Consider the following 21,106-nt stretch of genomic DNA (forward strand, 5'->3'; position numbering starts at 1 on the left):
AACAGGCTATCTCTTCATCTCCCCCTCTCCTGATCTCCCTTTCTTCTTGTATCTCCTGGCTACCTTCTTTACTATGCTTCTGCTCGTAACCTTGGTGTCATCTTCGACCCATCACCCAACTTCTTACTCTTCATCTCCAAATCTTTCACTAGGCACTCAACCTACTCAATAACAGAAAAATCAGTCATCTTTCTTTCAATACTGTTAACCAGATAATCTTCTCCTTAGTCTTTTCTAGATCTGACGCTTGTGCCAGTCTCCTATACTATATGGCCTTCCCAACTATGCTTTTTCAGTTCTGGACAAAGTCTTCAGCTTCACAGTCCACACAACTTACAACTGTTCGCGCTTTGCCTCCTCTGTCTGTCACCAGATTGGCTGGCTATCTATGAAATAAAGGATTAAGTAGTAACTTCTTCTCATCAGCTTCAAAACTATCCATGAACTCACCCTACCTATCTGCTCATCTCACTCCCTACTCTCCTCCTCGCTTGTTACGATAATCCTCTGCGCTTCTTACGATCATCCTCGGCCCCCCTCCTTGCCACCACTTGAGCCCCCGGGCTCCCTCTCATTTCTACTCACTCTCTCTCCTCAATCCCCTTCTCTGGAATTCTCTTCCTCTCCGTACTACTCCAATTCTACCACTATTTAAATCCGACCTCAAAGCCCTCCTTCTTTCTGAAGAACCTGTTTCGTAGTTCTCTACGGAACTGCACTACCCTGTTTTCCTCCCTCCTCTACCCTTCAGACAACCCTGCATCCTTAATTTAGCACTTCCCCCACCATCCCGGTCCTATGTCACTCTGTCCTGTCCTCGTCTCTGGTTTGTTTCCACCTTCCCCTGCAACATCTAGTCTTCAAATCACAATATCTTACCCCAGTATAAAGGACCTATGTCCTCCTCTCTGTTATCAATATTACATTTTGTAAGTGTTTTTCTGCCAAAAATGTATTGCTTTCCCTGTGATTTTGTTATGAATTAAATAAATATTCCAACAGTTTCCCGTATGTGACTCCATTTGAGGCATTTGTGCATGCATTTCTAGAACCGTAGTCTCTACGGTCAACAGCCAAATGACTGAATACCCCATCTATATACAATAAGATTTGTTATAGGTGTTACTTTTGTCCAAAAGAGGCCTTTTGGAGCTAAATAAGCAGTAGCGTCATCTTTGGCACCGTCAGTTTAAGACAATGATAATGTTCTATACGTGCAAGTTAATACTACTATTGGTATTAACAGCATAATAGCACATTGGTGTAAATCTTAGCAATCATTATATGTTTTTACATCTGTGTGTATATATAATACAAATCTCAATATATATTTGGGAGCCATTTTGCACCTGATTGTCAAGGCCTAGCACAATAGTGTATCCAGTACAATATTTATGGTATTGCAAGTTATGGATGACTGGACAGAGGGTATGAGTCCCAGTATCTGGATACATGCATGTGGCTGGGAATGTACATTTCGATTTTAATAAGCAAGTTCCAGGTGCAGTCTCACAAGGATCTAATCTACCTTTATTTTCATGAGGAACAAAGGTGCAGCCAAAGAGATAACAGGAATAGTTTGCCAACAGATTTTCCTCTAGTATACAGAAACAAAGCACTGCCCCCTCACAACTGGTACACTATTTTTCACCCCATCCCAGGAAGTCCAGACAATAATTTCACACTTAAACAGGTTGTGAGGGGGGAGGCTTCTAAAATCTGAGCTGTACCAATAATAAACCCTTTTTCAGCAGGGATTGGCCTGGCTCAAGGTTAGGTAAATGCAGGTAGAGCCCTCGTCTCAGAAAGGCAGGACATTGATTGAACTAGGACTGAATTGGGCATTCTTTCTACCATTAGTTATTCTCCCTACATGCCTGGCCTCACCCCACAATGACGCCACTGAAAGCAGTGCACTCTCAAAATTGCTGAAGAGGGTGGACGTTTTTCTAGGAAGATTCCCCCCCCACACCCCATTGGGGTTAAGTAGGTGGTTTAGCTGAATTCTAGCAGAATATTGGAATCTTTTATCAGTGGAGTGGGAAACCCCCACTGCTTCTGTTGGTTACTTGTTGAAGGTGTTGACTATCCAAGCCACTTCGTTGGGGTGATAACTGTGATGAATCTGTCATGATTCCTCCAAGAAACCTGGACTGTGACCCTCCTCATCTGGCCAGGGAAAGGCAGGTGCTTCCTAATCCCGACCCTGAGGGTGTTGTACTGTGGGAGGATCTCATGGGGTGGGAAACAGACCAGGAAGACATGGGGGACGTTAACCAGGGGGTTTCCCTAATACCACACCTTTAATGGATGTTTCCCAAACTGCAGAAGTTGAAAGAAACACCTTTGTTGAAGTGGACTACAAGTTCCATAATCCCAGATGTACCAAGACAAGGAAGAGTGCTGTAGAGGCATGCTTTAGCAGTAGTCTGGGAATTAAGCCCAACAGCCCACATCTGAAGGAACCTGGTAGGCATAGAAGGCCCCCTAAGGTGCAGGCAATTGGAAGGAGCTGGAACTGGAATGCGAGCTGTAGTAGTAGCAGCAGAAGGAAGAAGGCACGAGGCTGGCAAACCAAGCAGAAGTGGGAGAACAGGAGGGACGCCGGAACATGGAGACAGCAGATTTCACCTGCTTGTTCAGAGTTTGGGGAACATGACCCTCTCAAAAGTGCACAGGCTGTGCTTTTGCTTATTGATCCAGGAGAGCAGAAAATGCTGGCAAGATATGGCCTGCCAGCATTGTTTTGATAAATGCAGTTACTTTCTTTTTAAGTTTCCAGGGCTCCCCCTTCCCGGGGAGCCCTGGAAACCTAAAAAGAAAGTAACGGCAATTACTAATATTCCATCACCCGCCGCATCGGCGGACAGTGGAATATTCATAATTGCAGTGACAAGTTTCCTGAACTCCTTCGGTCTGGGGGAGGGAACCCTGGAAACCTAAAAAGAAAGTACTGGCAATTATGAAAACTATGTTTGCGGCAGTCGGTGGAATGTTAATAATTATAGTTCCTTTCTTAGTTACTCCCCCGGAAGGGGGAGCCCTGAAACCTAAACGAAAGCAACTGCAGTTATCAGTACGAGCTGAAGCCTGCCAGCATTTTCTGATCTCCAGCAGCAATAAGAAAAAGCTCCCACTAAGGGACATTTGCATGATTATTGCTGCAACAGCAGAGTTAAAATCAGCACAGGGGACGTATTTCACAAAATGGATGCCTCCTAGTGCTTGAAATGTATTAATGACTTTGATGCTCATTTGCCGAAAATGTTGCATAGCAACTTTTTACAAAAATAATTTGCATTTATATTTTTTACTATGGCGTATCTTTTAAAAGAATACTTTTCTTAGTCAAATTCCCCTTTAATAACAGTTCATTGGCTTAAGATACAAGTGTGCAAGCATTACCTGAAGGTAAGTGAGTGGTACCAGTAATTACTTGGACTGATAACTGGAAGAACAGTTCAGGTAAAGTTGGGGAAGGGAAACTGTGTGCTTTTAAAGACTATTTTGAAGTTGACACAACCTGCAGGGCCAGAGTCTGTGGACGACAGAGAGAAGTGACACTTAAAGGCAAACCCAGGTTATTGTGCCAGACAGACAAGAGGCAAATAAGCTGCCCCTTTTGAAGAGAGATATTCAGAGGAAGGGTGCCTTGTCTACTTGAAATTGTTGTGAGGAACTCAAGATGACATCAAGTAAGACAGATACAAGTGATCACATTTCAAGGGTGTTTATTGAACAATGAAAGTGGTATGCCGGTTGGAAAAACGCCTGACCTAAATCTAAGATGGGGATGGGTGTCGACCATCAAATGAAAAATAAGGCAGTCCTAGTGGTCATGTCAAATAAAAGGGCATATACTAAGAAAACCTATTGCCAATTCCTTGCGCTAAATACAAACGGTGTGGGGTTAAGTTTCATGAAAGAAAGAAGTATTCTTAAATGATAAGTCATGAGGCATTAGCCTGGGTCGCCCTTCCCCACATTTTGAGCATGGGGTAAGGTGGAGTTTGTGGAGCACAGTCTCGGGCTTCTCTAGCATGAGAAGACAGTTCCAATGGCAGTTCTCAGGACTGTTGATGACCAAGTCTCGTTTCCTTAGAAAGTCTCTTGCCTTTGGGCTGATGTGTTCAGATAATCAAAAACAAAAGTTCCTTTAACAAATGAAAGTTTGTTACCAAAGTTCCATATGGGTGATGGTTTCACCCCTGGGTCCTCCTCTTCTGGGCTGACCATTCTCAATTGTATTCCAAAGTTCAAAATAGGGTGTTGCTTCACCCCTTGGATCTCACTCGGCCGGGCTGAGATCTCTCTTGACTTTAACAGGAGTCAATTCCCTTGGTTTCTGAATTTTCACTTTTGCTATGGGATTCACTCCCCTTTCTATCACAGAGCTTGTAGACCAAATTCTTTCAATTGTCCAGGTATTTCACTTGACCCTCTGTATCACCACTTTGACCTATTTTGTCAGCCCTCCTACGGCCTTCTTGTACTTGTAGTTTCTCTCATATGGGCCTTGACCACAGTGTCTCGACTTAGCACCCACCTGGTGCCACCTTCCTTCTGCAGCTGGTCTCCCCTTCCACCTTTAACAGTTCATTCAAAGTTCAATAGCTTTGGTTCTAAACTTGCCACTTTGCAAGTCTCATTCATCAGAGCCCGGTTCTTATCAGTTTTCCCCTCTACTCACCGGTTGCGATGAACCACCTGGCTGTTGGTTTCTTTGGTGTCAAGGCTGGTGCCACAGGTGCAGGGGTTTCCCTCGCTCCAGTCTATCAGCATAGGTTTGTGTTAGGCAGAATTATATGCAGGACCGTTTGGAACACCACACACAATTAGGACTACAAGTGACAGTACAAATTCACCTTTGGTACAAGCCTGTTCTACTCAGTAAAGTGAGCAGCCAGACTTATCTCAAGAGTAAAGTGAGCAGTATCAATAGTTACACAAAGGACAGTAATTGCTATGATTCAAACAAACACCGACTCAAGGTTTTTGAGTAAAAGAATATACATTAATAACTGATGTGTAAATAAAACATTTCACTATTATCAAGCAGTTGAAAAATAAAGTTTCTAATACACTACACCACACCCAATAGATTCTGGACAAGTTAAGCTCAAAATGAAGTGCGAGCAAAATGGCACTCCAGTAATTTAAAAGGGAGGGGAAAAACAAAGTTAGACAGAAATTGAGCAGCACCAAAAAGTAAGTAAGCAGGGCAATCTAGAAAAAGGAACTACAGCGAGGAAATCAAATTCAAAGAAACCTGGCCCAAAGTCAATGGACCAAAGTCTTTGCAGAGGATCATACAGTTCAGGGTAGTACACGGTTAAGTGTTTGCCAAGAGTTCAGAATGAAGTTGGTCGGATGAAAGGTTACTTTAAAGAATAGAGAAGGACAAGCCCTCGGATTGGCGAAAGATTTCACACACTTTCACCGCGGCTGCACGGAACGAACAACCGGGTTAGCACAGTACCTTTAGAGCAGGAGAATGCTGTAGCTGCAGCAGACGTTCCTGGCTGGTCCTGCAGGCTCACGGTTCCTGAAGCTACTGTCAGACTGACAAGGAGAAGACTCTAGGGTCCTGCACTGCCCAGGGAAGAAACCAGCACCGGAGCAAAACGACAAATAAAAGATGCGCTCCTTAAAACCCAAGCAGGATCCAACCTTCCTGGCTATCTGGTTCACTGTAGCTGTGCACAGCAAATTCGACCAGAGGGAGGGAGGCCTGGCTTCCAGTTTGGCAAACTGGTTGTTCCCACTAGCTCAAGGGGAGAAGATTCCTTGCAGACCTTCCCTGTCATCGAAGTTTGGAGATTCGGACCCGCAGCAGGGCTTTACTGGGAGGTTCAGTCGTGGTAAAGGTCCTCTTCTGTCAGCTTCTCTTCTCTCGATCCAGTGGTGACTCTGCCTTCTTAGTCCCAGAGACCTGTTTTTTATGCAGTTTTCCCCCCATTCACCCAGCCTGTCTGTCAATCACACAGCAGGGTGGCTGTCCCGCTGGGACAGTCACCACATCCAATCATGCCATAGTGCGACATGGGTCTCCAAGGAGACCCTGTGCAGGGAGTCTCAAACCCCTCCCTCACATCCTGTCCCCATCTGACATACAGATGCCTAAGGAGGGCTTCTGTGCAGAAGCCCGCAAAAGGCCGGTGAACAAAGGAACCAAACCTGGTTTGGCGCGCAGAGTAAAACACGAGAAAGACTTTTGCAAAAAGAAATGGTGAATAAACCCAGCCGAAACCATTGTAGGTGCCTTTCCCTGGCTTACTACGTGTGAGAGAAAATAAAATAACTGACACAACCCCTTGTCGGGCAAGGAGGCACTGAGACCCGGCTGCAAGAGTTCAAAAGATGGTTTATTTCTCCAGCTAGGAAATAACCCAAAAAAACTCTACCTACATTTACATCATTACTTGTGTATATATATCAATTAAAGTAACTAACAAAAAATGGTAAATGGACCCGATTGGCCAGGTGGTGTGGTGCTGTAGGTGTGGGTGGCATCTCTTCCTTCTGGTTGGCAGAGTGGCTGACGAGATGACGGACGTCAAATATCTTGTGCTCCACGCAGGTCAGGGTCCGGTCACTGTGGTCACTACCTAAGCTAATATGTTGCATTCATAAAACACTAAATAACAAATTATCTAAAACATTTTATGCTACTTTTCATATTTCTACACATAATAATTGTCAGTACAATTGGGTCATTCGTGGCTTTAATTGGAGGCCTTGACCTTATTGTGCATGTAAAAGAATCAAACTGTGTTTCACATATCTCCTAAGTTTCAGACCTATTAGTATAAGTAAATATATATTTTGTAGTAAAAATGCTTAAGGTTAGTAGTGGGTGTGTTGGGTGGGTTTCGCAGCACAGGCGAGGGTCTGGCACTTGAAATAAATACCTTACTGGGAGCGCAGGGTCAGGATGGCAATAAATTGTTCTAAATTGGGGGTGGGCGGCTTGCACGTCTATGGGGGCGAACAAGCAGAAAGTGCTTAGCTCATCCTGGTTCACATGCAGTGATCTCAGAGGAAGAAAACTGTATCATATTGGTTGTTGCAACTTTCTCCGGCTTCTGCGCGAGAATGGGAGCGCAGAGCTTTCCTTCGCAGGGGGAGTGCAAGGGTGGGGGCCAGCCAGCTGCCTGCGTGCCTTGTGTGTGTCTCTGTCCTTGGCTGCTGCGGTGGAAGGGGAGCTGAGCATTGCTGTACTATCGCAGTGAGGCCGGTTTACCCAAGATGGAGTCTAAAGGGGGCACAAAAGATTGATGCCCCGTGTCCTGCTCAGTAGTCCCATCTATGTAGCGGTCAACCGTGGTTAACTTTAAATAAGGGCAACGGGCAATCCCACTACCGGAGGCACGTGGTCCAAGCCTTGTACTGAGGAGTGTACGGTGCGAGGGGGCCTGGGGACGCCTCACTCCCATACACCGTATAAAAGTAAATATGGTCCAGCGGGTTTAAGTTCGAGGCTACCAAGATAGCCTAAAACAATACCAAGGCTATTTAAAATAACTGCAGTAGGAAAAATAGGGTAGTTACCACTGCCACTAGCCAAATCGTAATGAAAAGGGAATGAAAAAATGTTCCATGACAGACAAAAAGGGATAACTATTAACCCTTTCCAGAACTCTATGAAAGATAGTTTGTACTGGGTCTGTGAGTTTTAAAAGACTAATAAAGTCAATGGCAACTTTACATTTTCTGGGAGACAGTAGTCCATCCCAGAAAATGGAGTCGGAGTTGGGAAGTCTAAAAGACAACCCTGTGTCACTGCACTGAAGTTGCTGTGTAACACACAGTATAAAGATGATGCTTATGGAATAGGTGAGGCTCCACAGTCTATGAACACAAAAAAATGTTAAACACACACAGCAAAACACAGGTAAGAGTGGGAAAAAAGGCTCACACTCTTAGGTGAAAAAAATGAACCCCAGAAATCCAGCAAAACTGCTGAGGGACTCAGGGAGAATTCTCCAAAACGGCTAATTTCCCTTACCTACTAACAGTTTGCCCCATGTACCGTTGACATCTTCTGCAGGACACATGTGCTATTGTTCGCGGTCTTAGTCTCCTCCACGAAGGTTCCGCAGGCCATGGACATAAAGGGCAATGTCACTTCTCTTCTCGACACCCTCTCGCTTCCCGCCGTCTTTCTCCTTCTCTTGAACTGCCACGTATTGGTTCTCTCAACGTGCTGTCTGCCATCTTCGCCTTTCTCGTACTGTGCTCTCTGGCTCCACCTTTTATCCCTGTGGGGAAGGGGAAAGGGTGATCAGGTGTGTGTGATTCTGATCAATTGCTTGACTTTCCCTGGTATTGGGACCTGTCAATTAAATGGCTCTAGTGTTAGTACGTTGTGTTGTGCGAAAATGTTCATGGTGGAAAAGGGGGGGGGCAGTGGTTTGTGATGTCCTACGTGAGAGGATGTGGAAAAGGTGTTAAAGGAAGGGGGATACCGCGTCTCACCCATCAGTGTCCCATTCCCTGAGGACCTCCCATCCAGGTGATCCTCCCTCACTGGTCCACCCCCAGGAACTGGATCCACTAGCGATGGCTGTGTCCTGGCCACCTGCATGACAGATCCCTGGGGACTAGCTAGGGAGATACCTTCAGGTTTCTCACAGTACTTTGAAGCATATCTTTTCAAAGCCTGTCTAGAAATACAAATCACTGGAGCTGTGGTATTAGTTCAAGGTACTGAAGCTGTGGGGGTATATCTGGTTGTCAGTGGATGCAGCATTGTGGTAGTCTAAACCACTGTAAATTAATTAGAAGTGATGTTGTTGAAATGGAAGCAGCAGCACTGAGACGTCACTAACAAATATGCCATTGGGAATTCTAAACTTGTAACTAAGAAAATAGTAACTGTTAACCAAGAAGTATCTATCACTGAGGGGTGTGGATTTAGTATGTCTTTTGAACTGTGGCAAGTCTTCTTGAAGAGGTGACAAAGCATTGCGTTAGAGATTAAAATTAGTGCTATTTGGTGGAACTGAAAAGTTGATATTTCACCAAGGAGAAGAGATTTGCTATCATTTTAACTTTGGTTAACACACCATTACTTTGACACATCAAGAACTGATTTGAGACGTTTGTTTGGTTGAACATTAGCAGAATTGACCTTGAATCCTGGGGAAGGGAAATTACCCATGACATTAAAAGGTTATTTGGAGACTGTGAATGTTGTTTATGTCATGTTGTATTATCTTTAAGAGAGACTTGGTGTCCTGAGTGGAATTTTGCAACAGGGTAACTAGCCCCTTGTCTTTCTCAAAGACATTATGGTGGGTTCAGAAACCAATCCCCATTCCTTTATTTGGTCAACGCCCCTTATTGTACCTCTGTTGAGAGTTAGGTTATTTTCCTTGTATCAAGTGGTAGGGACAGAAATCGGACCAGGGGAGTTTTCTAGGTGGCGGACTGGAGTTATTTTGTAAGTCAACCAGACAAGCACTCTTTTAGATTGCTTTTCTTTATATTAGGGCCACGATATTGAAGGAAATATTATTTAGGTTTTGAGAGGTTCAAAATAAAGAAATGTTTAACCAATATGTCATCTTGTCTGCCTCCTCATTCTGCTTCCTCATTCTGACTTTAAATAGGATTAGCTTATTTGTTCGATTTAGGAAGGATGACGACTGGTGGCTTTTCTGTCTGTTTCTCTTTGCAGAACATCACTGAGGCACAGGATTCCTTTTAAACATTAAGTTTTAGGTTTCCTTAAAAAAAGCCTTTTAATTGCTTCACCCACTGAATACTCAATAATAAACCTAACTGAAGATTAGTCCTGTTGTTCAGCCATGTTCTAAGAAATGAAATATCTAACTATATAACAGAGAGTCACCAACAAAGAACAACTGCATGCTGCCTGTTCTTATTATTGTTGTGCCATGTTTGTGGTGTGGTTGCTTACACAAAACAAAAGCGGTGATGGCTGGAAGGTTTGGAATTAATCCCAACCCCTGGCATTGCTCTGGGCAACCCTCCAGACCATCGTTCTTCACCTGCCAAGCCATTGCAAAAGGGGAAGGAGCCTATGCAATTCAGGCTTGGTCCAACCCGAAAAGGGGCCATCCAGCCAGGGCTGCTTGGTCACATCCCTTCTGCATGAGACCACAAGCATCCCCAAACGTATGGTGTTTGGTCAAAAGGAGTACTGAGAATTGAATGTTTCATTTTGACTAAATCTTTATTTAAAGAAAAGATTAAAATGCCTGACCTGCCCTAAACTATGGTTGTTTGCTGCCTAACCAAACTGACTAGTAATGACGATCACCCTAGTTGGTCATCAGTGAGTCCCAAAAGAAAGATCTTTCCAGTCCAGAACTAATCTTTGGTGACCCTTCTAGTATAAAAAATAGTTAAGGAGCAAGAGAATGACTCCCTTCTCCTGTGTACTGGTTTCTGCAACAGGTTTACTTTAATAAAGTAGTCAACAGTGCTTCTTGGAGACTACTTTTATCAGATCATATAGTTCATCATTGGGGTTTTTCCAATTTTCTCTCAGACTTTGTGTTCTTGTGGATGTATTGCTTTTGTTGGTTTCACTCTTGGTTCTCTTTTATTCCTATTTTATTAAAAATACGGAGTGGAGAAAGGCATCGCTAGCCCTAACGCTAAGAGGGGTTTCCCCTGCATCCACATAAATCTTAAAGGGGGTTGCCGAAATGTAAAAATTAAGGTAGGTCCAGCGTTGTGTCAGAACCCTAACTCTCACCCTCAATATCTAATTACAATGTGCCAAAGAGGTTGTCTGATCAGCAGGGTCTTCTTCTCAAAGTTCAAAGTTCCAAATGATGCAAAAATAAATAGTTTCACAGTAGCAAATTTCACTGGCACAAAAAGTTCCAATGATAATGCCAAGAGAATGGTTCCCTTCTCTTGGTCTCACTCAGGCTTTTCCCTGTGTTTACAAACACCAGGGAAAATGTCTCCCCTTCCCTGGCTTTCTTTTAACTTCTTATAATGTCAGGAGGGTGCCTTCCTTCTTTTGACTTCTCTCTTGCAGTTCCCACAACACCAGGGAGGGTGTTTGCTTTCCCCTGGCCTCTTCTTCACAACACCAGGGAGGGTGCTTCCCTTTCCCTGATCTCTTCTTCACTTGCCTTATTTCACCTTGCTTTCAAGACTTTGGGATACGGGTCTCAAGCCTAAAATGTTCTTTTGGGACAGCGTGGCAGACCTGGTTCACTAGCCTGCCACGTACTGCGGTGGCAAGATGACTGATGATGGTAATCTTCATCGGGGGCTTGTCCCAGACAAGTCTTCTTTGCTTTCTTTCTTGGGGGCTAAGGAAGGGTACTGTCCTTTTCCCCCGGGCTTCCCTTCTTCCCCTGTTTTGCTGGATCAGGGTATCCCACTGTTCCCTTTTGCCCCTGCCAACCGTTCCGGTCACTCCTGCACCTTTGGGATCTCTCCCGATAGTCTTTGGTCGGTCTCTGGGTCTTTCTGCTTTGATTTTGGGTTTCTGCAGTCTTCCCCACCTTCCCCGGTATGCTACGGCAGCTGCGCAGCTTGTGGTTCCCCCAGGGAGGCTTAGGCTCTCTGGCAGGTCCTTTGACCAGGGTTTCTCCTGGGCTCCCCACAGTCTTCAGCACTTCTCTGGCAGGCAAAGGGACCCCCCCTTCGGACAGAGCCTTCAGTCCACCGCTTTTTCTGCTTCTATTTCTTCTGAATCTGCACAGAATTCCTGCTCCTTGCTCCTCCAGGGAAGGCTTGTTTCATACTTCTTGAGTCTGTCTACCCTTTTATACTGGCGCTGGCCAATACGACTTGGGAAGACACTAAGTTCCTGGTTCCTTCAGGTAAACCTCAGGTCTCCAAACTTCTCTCTTGCCACAGTACTGATTTTAGGACTGAGAAAGGGATCTTCACTTGAGTAATTCCTATTTTTCCTCGTCCCAGTACTTTCTAGTGGACTGGCATGGTGACTACAGGTTTTAGGGAACTAGTTGTTCTTAGGGTTGTACGAAGGGCCTGAGTTCTCATTAAAAGGGGCTCCCCCCTAGTGAAAAGGTGACGACATCCACAGATTTATCACAGAATCAATCAAAATCCTTCATCCCTTAGTCGTTATTTATTGTTAAGATGGTATGAAAAACACCAGTTTAAGCAGAAATGAAAGACTGTGATATCCTGCACTCAGTAACGGAAATAGTCAAAGTAAAAAGCAAAACCTGTTTTATTAGAAATCCAGCATAAATCAGGGACAGCATACAAGCATAGAATCTTGCTATTCTCAAAGGTTCTCATGCAAAACAGCAGATTATAAACAAAAGAAATGTCATGATGATGACATCAGAATACAAAACCTACGGGGTGAGGTAATTGGTTAGGGGATAAACTATATATATATTTCTGTAAGGGTCAATGTTCTAATTGGGTAACACTTATCTACTGGCTCCTCCTGGGACCACCTCTAAATTGATAACAAACTTAAGACATCACCTTTACAGCTAATGATTGGTTGGTTTAATACATATTGGAAGGCCTAGTATTGGCGGTTTTCATTGGTTGGCATCTCACTGAGCAACTGACAGGTCATCAAACATGAGTCAAACTGGGACTAGGGGGAAGAGAGATCCACAATCTGCATATTTACTTCAAGACCAATACCATCCCTCATCTCCTAGGACATGAGCCAGAGTTTTGTAGTTGACCTTGTACAGCGCCCCTTGTCTGGAAATGTATGAGGGGCCCAGCAGGGGTCTTATCTGCATCAATAGTAATGAATAGACAGTGTTCTTGTATTATGTGTCACGTGTGAGAGGACCATGTTTTTGAATTATTTCACCCTGCATTTCCTATAGTTTTCTCCACTGCTAGGGAATTCCTTGAACTTACTCTTCCTTGAATCCTTTAACCTATAATTACCCTATATCTGGTTCACAATGGATGGGTGTACTTTTTCAGACTTTAAATCGGGAGTATACTTCATGCGTCCTGGTAATCTTTATCTGGCGTCTTCCCTGCAGCGTGCAGACCCATCTCTAATTTCTTCATCATCTTGGGTTGTGTATCTGCTGCCTGTGCCCTGCACAGGTCTGTATTTCAGTGAATTTAGCAGTTGAGTTTTTGTGGAGCCTCGAGGCCTTTCATTCACTTAACTGCATACTGCGGCTTCCATTTTGGAAAAGATGACTGCACATTACTGTCGCATTTCTATGTTAGTGTGCTATATAGGTGTGGTACTCATGTTGCATTCAGCGTACGCATGGCTTATGTTAGTATTCTTCATGTCTAGATGGATGCAGTCAATCTTCTTTCTGTATAAATGCTTATTCGACCTAGCGTATTTTCTTTGTGTTGAGTGCGTGTGTGCTTCATGTCTAGTGGATGCGTGTGTATGGTTCTCTTATCTGTCTGGTCATTCACGCCATCTTTCTCACATTGTGTTCATCATTTGCTGCACCTGCTTGGGCTATGGGTGTTATGGTTGTGTCTCAGGAATAATGTTTCAGAGGAGGGGCATTAGATATCGATGACATATTCATCTGTCCCTCAAGATTATGATAAATTGAATTGCTAATTTCCTCGTAAAAAGACATGCTTTCAGAAAAGTGTGCCTTCAAGTATATTTTAGTATATCTGTGTGTACTGTTAATCCTTTCATTTTCTTAGATGCTTTCTCCTCTTTTTTTGTACCTGCTCTAAGACTGTTATTCCATTTGCAGTTGTCGGAATACATAAATTAAAGTGAGTTATTGACCAGAATTAGTGCATCATGTTCATTATTGACCCATCCCAGTCAATAAAAGTGGTCCAGTTCACATGTGAAATCGCTAATGTATCAAAGTAAGTTCAGTCCATGCCTTTGCATTTTGGTTAATACAAGAACCGCTAGGAATGCTCATCATATTTGTTTAGGACTATTATGGCCAATTACAGGTAGAATGGTAACTCACATTTATTTTTTACTCAATATTTTTGAATAACACTTAATTACCTGAATTTACTCCATGTAACACTGTGTCCAACCTGTACCTAGGTGACATTTTAAAAACGGGAGATATTTAAAATACTTGTTAGTTTTGTCTATTAGGTGGTGCTTATGCACCACCTATAAGCCAAAACTATTGCAATGGTGTATAAATAGGATGGTGATGAAACCTGAGAAGAGGGACAGAGCTTGTGAATGGTGTTTTGGGATTTAGCCGCCCATTCACTTCATATGGCTGTTCTAATCCCTGTGGCCATTCCCATCCACTTCCTGCGCCTTCCCACCGAAAACGCATCCTCCTAGGTTCTTTTTGAGATAGCTATATCAAGCACTAACATTGACCTATGCTTTTTAAGGCCAGTTTTTTTTCAAAGTACTCTTCTGAGAGTTAATGGTGTCTTCAACCACTTGATTTAAAAGCACTGCGTGTGTACTTTCACCAGTTCCTTACACTGAAGTCCTATTAAAAAAGTCTCTCAGTAAAGCCAATAATTTTGGCTTGTTTATTGGTATTTGTTACAAACGTCCACACGGAACCTAAACGGACATCCTGGAGGATGGTAGACTTTCCTCCGGACTGCACCCCTTCAAACGGAAAGCACTGCTGAGAGTAGTCGTCTGGCGAAAAAGGTGATGGGATACTGCAGGACTCTCCCAGGCTGTAAGGAAAGAGGACGTACAGTGGACAATAACAAAGAAACGTACCTTCAAGACCCTTAACCCCCACGTTCACTTTCGTCTTTCCTTACAGAGGATGGCTTGGGCGGGGGAACCTAGGTGAGTAGTCCGTTCACCTGTTTGCCTGAGTCCATAGACCGGATCACTGCATGGTGTGAAGTCGGCTCACCAGGAGTACAAAAACTAAGACAGAGTCTGCACGGACCTGACCCGGGCGGAACGAGGGTGGAAAACTGTGGGGGAAATGTATGGATGACGTGTCGCCAAATCCAAAATGCACAAATCCAGGAAAGCTATCCAGGAGCCAAGACCAAGTCCAAGATAAACCAGGTAATCCACAAAAAATCCAAGTCTTTAATCTCCACAATACAAGAAAGGCAGGCCACAGACAGGATATCCAGGGATCTTTACCAGAAGCAGAATGAAGAAAAGCCGTAACCCAGGATGTAGGGTGAAGAAAGAGTGTCCAGAAACTAAGAGCAGAATGTCCTGAAGGAACGCTTCTTGCGCCGGAAATCCATTCAGGATTGCCAAACTCCTGCTCAGCGGGTTCTTTATTTCCACATTGTCAGCTCCAATGACTGCCCGGGCATTTGGTTTGGCCGTGAGTCGATAGATGTGATGACGTCTGTGATGACGTCACGGACACTCCAAACACGGGACTCGTAGTTTCAGCACAGCTGCGATCGTGGAAGCGCCATGGGAGGCCTCACCCTCGGAGCACACAGAGCTTGCCCAAAACATTGGCCTGCTGGCCTGTGACAGTAGATAGGTATTTGGCAGGCAATGCTATCATACGCACAGGTACTAACAACATTTTCCAACAGTTGTCATCTTGTGGCCAGGTAGTATCATTTTGGCAGTGCATGGCAAATGCCTTTCACAAGCCGAAAACTTTAGCTTTGCCAATGCTTGTTTTTTTACTCTTACAACCATACCTTTCATGTCGTCTTTGGTAATCGCCTTACAGTGTTCATTTATGCAAAAATGGTATCATGTGTTATTAAATATATTACGTTGTCCTAAGTCAATTTTCACAAATTGATCAAATGTACCCAATTGCTATTGCCACATAAAAAGATGGTTGGCATTTTCACAGAAAACATCTGCCATCTGTGCTTCTGCATTCTCACTGCAACTTGTAGCTTTTAGGAATGTGGTGCTGTTTTGTGTCCTATCATTGCCATGATTTGTTGCTGCTGGTGTGAATGGTTCTGGCGAGTGTTGTGCTGTGTTCATTTCATTTGTCTTTTTTCCTCCCCCCTCCCTTCTTTGTTTCTACCATTGCATGGATCTATTACTGCCTCTTTCCAGTACCATACTTTTGCTTTCAAGAAACTGGTGAAGAAGCTGATTATAATCTTGAAATGGATGAAGAGCAAATCGCCCAAGTCCTACACCAAGCACACTAATGTGAATCCTGCAGTGCCTAGTGGGCACGGTCACAAAAAACTGGCAAAGCGTCAGTACTCCACCTCAATCGATAGTGGAGTCTACCAGGTCCAGAAGACTCTAATATCTCAGCTTAAAAAGGCCTCCTCCGTGGACTTTGCAGGCACTGCAAGGCATACCAAAGCGCAGGCAAAAGCAGCAGGTGTGGCAGCCACCAAGACCGCGTGCGACCCAAATGTGGAAAAGAGAGGGAAGCCTGACCTGCACAGTGTGCTCGGGGGGGATGTGCTGCTGCTGAGTAGCTATGTAAGTTGGATGTAGATTAGCATTTCTGCTGGTGCTGATGTGCACTTTAGAAAACACCAGCAAAAGGAGCACTTCCTAGTTGGCCTGTGATGCCACCACCATGAGGATCTCTTTGAGGCTGCATGGTGGGAACACAATGGCATCCTCGTACCTAATGTCAAATGTAATGGCTTATTATATAACCTGTCAATCTGGTAGAAAAGATGATACATAGGAATACGAAAATATATTTATTTGTCAAGGAAAAAACAAAATACATACCAATAGAGCCAGTTCAGTAAAATGTTCCTTAACCTTCTGGTTGGTTACAGCGCTTGACATGTAGGATGTGTACGAGAGGAACTGCAGGTCTAGAGTGAACTGTGATCAGTAGTGCAATTCTGGGAGTAAATGACATAATAATATGCTGGCCAATTTACTGTAGCAGATCACACCCTACTCCCAGAGTGGCACATGCGCGTCATGTGTATGCTTAGAACGGAGTTCCCCTACACCGCCCTCACCGTTTCCCGTTGGGTAACTTCCCTCAGCTAAAGAAACTGAATGACCACCTTCAGCGGGCATTAGTGCCATAGCTTCTAGGAATTCTAGCATGCATTAGTGCCATAGCTTCTAGGAATGCTAGCAGGCATTAGGGCCATACCTTCTAGGAATGCTAGCAGGCATTAGGGCCATACCTTCTAGGAATGCTAGCAGACATTAGGGCCATACCTTCTAGGAATGCTAGCAGGCATTAGTGCCATAGCTTCTAGGAATGCTAGCAGGCATTAGGGCCATACCTTCTAGGAATGCTAGCAGGCATTAGGGCCATACCTTCTAGGAATGCTAGCAGGCATTAGGGCCATACCTTCTAGGAATGCTAGCAGGCATTAGGGCCATACCTTCTAGGAATGCTAGCAGGCATTAGGGCCATACCTTATAGGAATGCTAGCAGGCATTAGTGCCATACCTTCTAGGAATGCTAGCACGCATTAGTGCCATACCTTCTAGGAATGCTAGCAGGCATTAGGGCCATACCTTCTAGCAATGCTAGCAATCATTAGGGCCATACCTTCTAGGAATGCAAGCAGGCATTAGTGCCATACCTTCTAAGAATGCTAGCAGGCATTAGGGCCATACCTTCTAGGAATGCTAGCAGGCATTAGGGCCATACCTTCTAGGAATGCTAGCACGCATTAGGGCCATACCTTCTAAGACTGCTAGCAGGCATTAGGGCCATACCTTCTAGGAATGCTAGCAGGCATTAGTGCCATGCCTTCTAGGAATGCTGGCAGGCATTAGGGCCATACCTTCTAGGAATGCTAGCAGGCATTAGGAATGCTGTCAATGTTCCTCGCCCTGATTTTCCTTTTCATTAGACAGATGCAAGCCAAACATTCCAGCATTACCATGGGCTGCCAGCCAGAGACCTTATATTGGCGCATGGAATGCTTTTACCATGGTGCTCCCATGTACACTAACCGTATTGGGGTGTCTTACTTGCAACAACATTTTTCATTTCAACCATAATTCCCATCATTTGTTCCAGATCTCTCATGATTATAAATGTCTAACCATTACTATTACCCTGCATGCACTTTGCTTTAGGAATTCAACATCTTTGTGACACAATTGTTCTTGTGGATACTCTGTCCATGTATCTGTAGATGTGTCTACCTTGACTGGATCCAACTCCCTGTGACACTAACATATTCGGGTTGTTTTTTTGATGTCTGACTCTATAGAGCTGGCAATTGGATCTTTATTTCCGTAATTACTTTTCTTAGTAGAGGTATTTACTTACGCAGGGGGCGTCAACCTGTGGCTCTCTCTGAAGCTTTGGACTATGGCTCCTATGATAACTCGCCATTGACTTTGCTGGTAAGGCGTTCATGGGAGTTGTAGTTCAAAACACCTGGATGAACTAAAGTTTCAGACCCCTGCCTTACAGGTTACTTCTAAGCAAATCTGTGTTATCATGAATACATTAATAATTTATATTTTTGTATACATTTAATGGTGTTTCGCATTTAGCACTCAATGAAAGCCACCAAAATATCTATCTGAAAATAGTGCCCAGGGAAAATTTGCCTTATGATCAAAATGAAATGCATCCTTTGTTTGCCCAGCAGACCCTGGAGCTCACACACAGAATCCCAGTCCTCAATATGTTTGGAGAACCCTATAGTCTGAACTCTTTCCCAAATGGTACAATGTTTTCCTGTGCTTTTCTGCATCCACACTCCGTGCATAAAAACATGGCCATCACATATGATATTTCGACATCATCCTGAAAAACTCTCGCAGTTGGGTTGCCCTCGTATGTGACATGCTGATCACCTCTATGTAATGTCTGTATGGGTTGTCCTCGTATGTGACATGCTGATCACCTCTATGTAATGTCTGTATGGGTTGTCCTCGTATGTGACATGCTGATCACCTCTATGTAATGTCTGTATGCTCTTGGCCATCCTTTTATATCTTATTTTTTTTCCTTCTGAAATGTCTTCTTCTGCAGTTAGAGGACCCCGCCATCAGGTGGCAGATGGCGCTGTACAAAGATTTACCGAACCGGACCGAAGACACCTCCGACCCAGAGAAGATAGTGGAGCGGGTGCTCGATATTGCCAATGTGTTGTTTCACCTGGAGCAGGTTTGATTATTCTTCATCTCTGGCGCCGGGTTACATGATCTATTCATGGCAACTCTGATTACTTTGAGTGATGTGAAATAAACTCAAAAGTGTGCAGCACTTCCAATTTACCACCAAACCAAGACAAGCCTTCAGTCACCCCATCACTGGGTCTCTTTCAGATATCGGAAGTGCCTGGGAAGTCACACTGCAATCCTAGTAGACGCTGGCCCAACCAAGGGCAGCCCTCAGTGGTAGAAGTGTTTCGGACAACGTAGTGGAACTGTGGTCTCAGACTATTGCGATGCTCCGGCTGCAACGCCTTGTCATATGTTGCACTATGCTTACGCCTACCCTCTCAACCAGTGGCATAACACGAAATGTGGGGACCCCCCCTGCAAGCCCTGCTAAGGTCCCCCCCCGCAAACTGTGCTTCTCCGCTGTGCAAGGGCAGCATGGGGCCCACTGCACAGCGGGTTTGCGGGGGTCCCCGTTACACCAGTGCTCTCCACTGCCCGGTGACTTGGCCTCCTATTACAACTTGCACAGGGACCTGAATGGACACATCCTGTGTATAGAATGGGCAAAATGGTTGCAAAAAGTAGCGGAATGGTAATCCTATCAAAATAAATGTAGTGGAACACCACTCCTGACCGTTCCCATTCACTTCAATCACTGCTACATTTCTTTTCACCTGTTTACATCTTCCCTCCTTTTCATCGGAAATGTAGAAAAAGAAATCAAACCGCAAGATAAAACATGAAAGAAGCAAGGCAGGATGGAAAGAATGACATTATGTGGAGGGGGAGAAGGAATGAAAGAAAAAAGGGGGTGATGAAAAACGAGAAAGGCGTCAGAGTACTTGAGGAAAAGAAAAGTGCTCTTGGGAGGAAGGGAGATGGAAAGAAAGAGAAGAGGAAAGGGGATCTAGAGAGAAAGGGGGACAGAATGAAAACAATGATATAGAGAGAAACAGGTGATATTGAGAGGTAGAAAGAAATAGCAAGTGGTGTGAAAGGGTAACAGGAAGGACCCTGAAAATGGAAACCAAAGGGAGATTGAAAGAAAGGGGAGAAAAAAGAAGTAGAAAACAAAGGAAGGTTGACACTGGCACCTGCCCTGGGGAAACATTTACCTTGGATGGAGAACCGTGAAGCGTTCTCACCCCATTCCTCCAACAATGCTGCAGTAGCGCGTGCTGTCCAACCTCAAAACTGCCTGAAATTCTGTATGGGGGAAACAGGTAATGTGAACGGACAGTGCGTCGGTCCATGCAAATAGCAGGGGCTAAACACCTGTTTTCACTATGCACTGAATGTGATCCGGCACCTTTTCGTATTTATTGTTTGCAAGGTAACCGGCGTTTGCCCAGAAATATACTTCTAGAGATAACGACAGTCTCCGGGGCAATCCTGCGTCACAAGTGGATGGTCCAGAACAGACAACACAGACGGTAGTCAGAGGGACTGGCGACCTATTGGTTATGTTTAGACTGCAACATGGTGACAGGTTCAGGTTGTTCAGGGTGGGGCAGTAGGCAGCAGGTGTGCTCCTCTTGATTTAGGCAGAGCAGCTTTGGTTACGATTTGAAGGAGTGAATAGTGGTGGCGTTTTTTGGGTGGGGCGGAAGGGGGTTCTAGTAATGCGGGGCTAGAAGCGAGAAGAAGCAGATGCATGAGGAGGTGCAGGGTGGTCGGGATGGCAATATTAGGTGAATTAGAGAGGAGGGTGCTCAGAAGAGGCTTGTGAGGGGCAGTTGTATCTACGCATGGGGTGCAAGTCCATGCATGGATTTCTAAACCAGCAGTAGAACTGTGAAGAGGGACCAGTTTTTCATGGAACGCCAACCAGCATGGAGGTGGCATTTGGAATTTAGGGGGGAGGGGGTGGAGGAAGAGGCCCTAGAGGAGGGGCTGGCACAGCAGTTAAGGTCACTATGACCTGTCACAGAGGCCTCGTGGGACTTGCACATGACTTGACTCCATGTGCCTTCAGTACACGTGCCTTCATTCCTGCACATTTTTTGTTATGCTCTCAAACACCTCCAACTGCCAGCTTCAACTTGACCCAACAACTCATCCCTAGCAAGTGGAATGAGCTGCATTTATAATCTCTCCCCTCCTCAATGGATCCTATCCTGAGGGGTCTGCACCTGTGAGAGGTGTGGT

At 44.6% G+C, this 21,106-nt stretch overlaps 1 protein-coding gene across 1 annotated transcript in view; it reads left to right on the forward strand.

Moving 5' to 3' along the window:
• Positions 1 to 21,106, forward strand: part of RYR2 (ryanodine receptor 2) — a 3,854,281-nt gene that overhangs the window by 3,013,075 nt on the left and 820,100 nt on the right. The window contains exon 74 of the mRNA XM_069607971.1: positions 18,825 to 18,959. Coding sequence (XP_069464072.1) covers positions 18,825 to 18,959 — 135 coding nt within the window. The remainder of the gene's footprint in view (positions 1 to 18,824; positions 18,960 to 21,106) is intronic.

The sequence above is a fragment of the Ambystoma mexicanum genome, chromosome 4q (genome assembly GCF_040938575.1).
Source record: "Ambystoma mexicanum isolate Mex_15411 chromosome 4q, UKY_AmexF1_1, whole genome shotgun sequence".
In the NCBI taxonomy this organism is placed as follows: Eukaryota; Metazoa; Chordata; class Amphibia; order Caudata; family Ambystomatidae; genus Ambystoma; species Ambystoma mexicanum.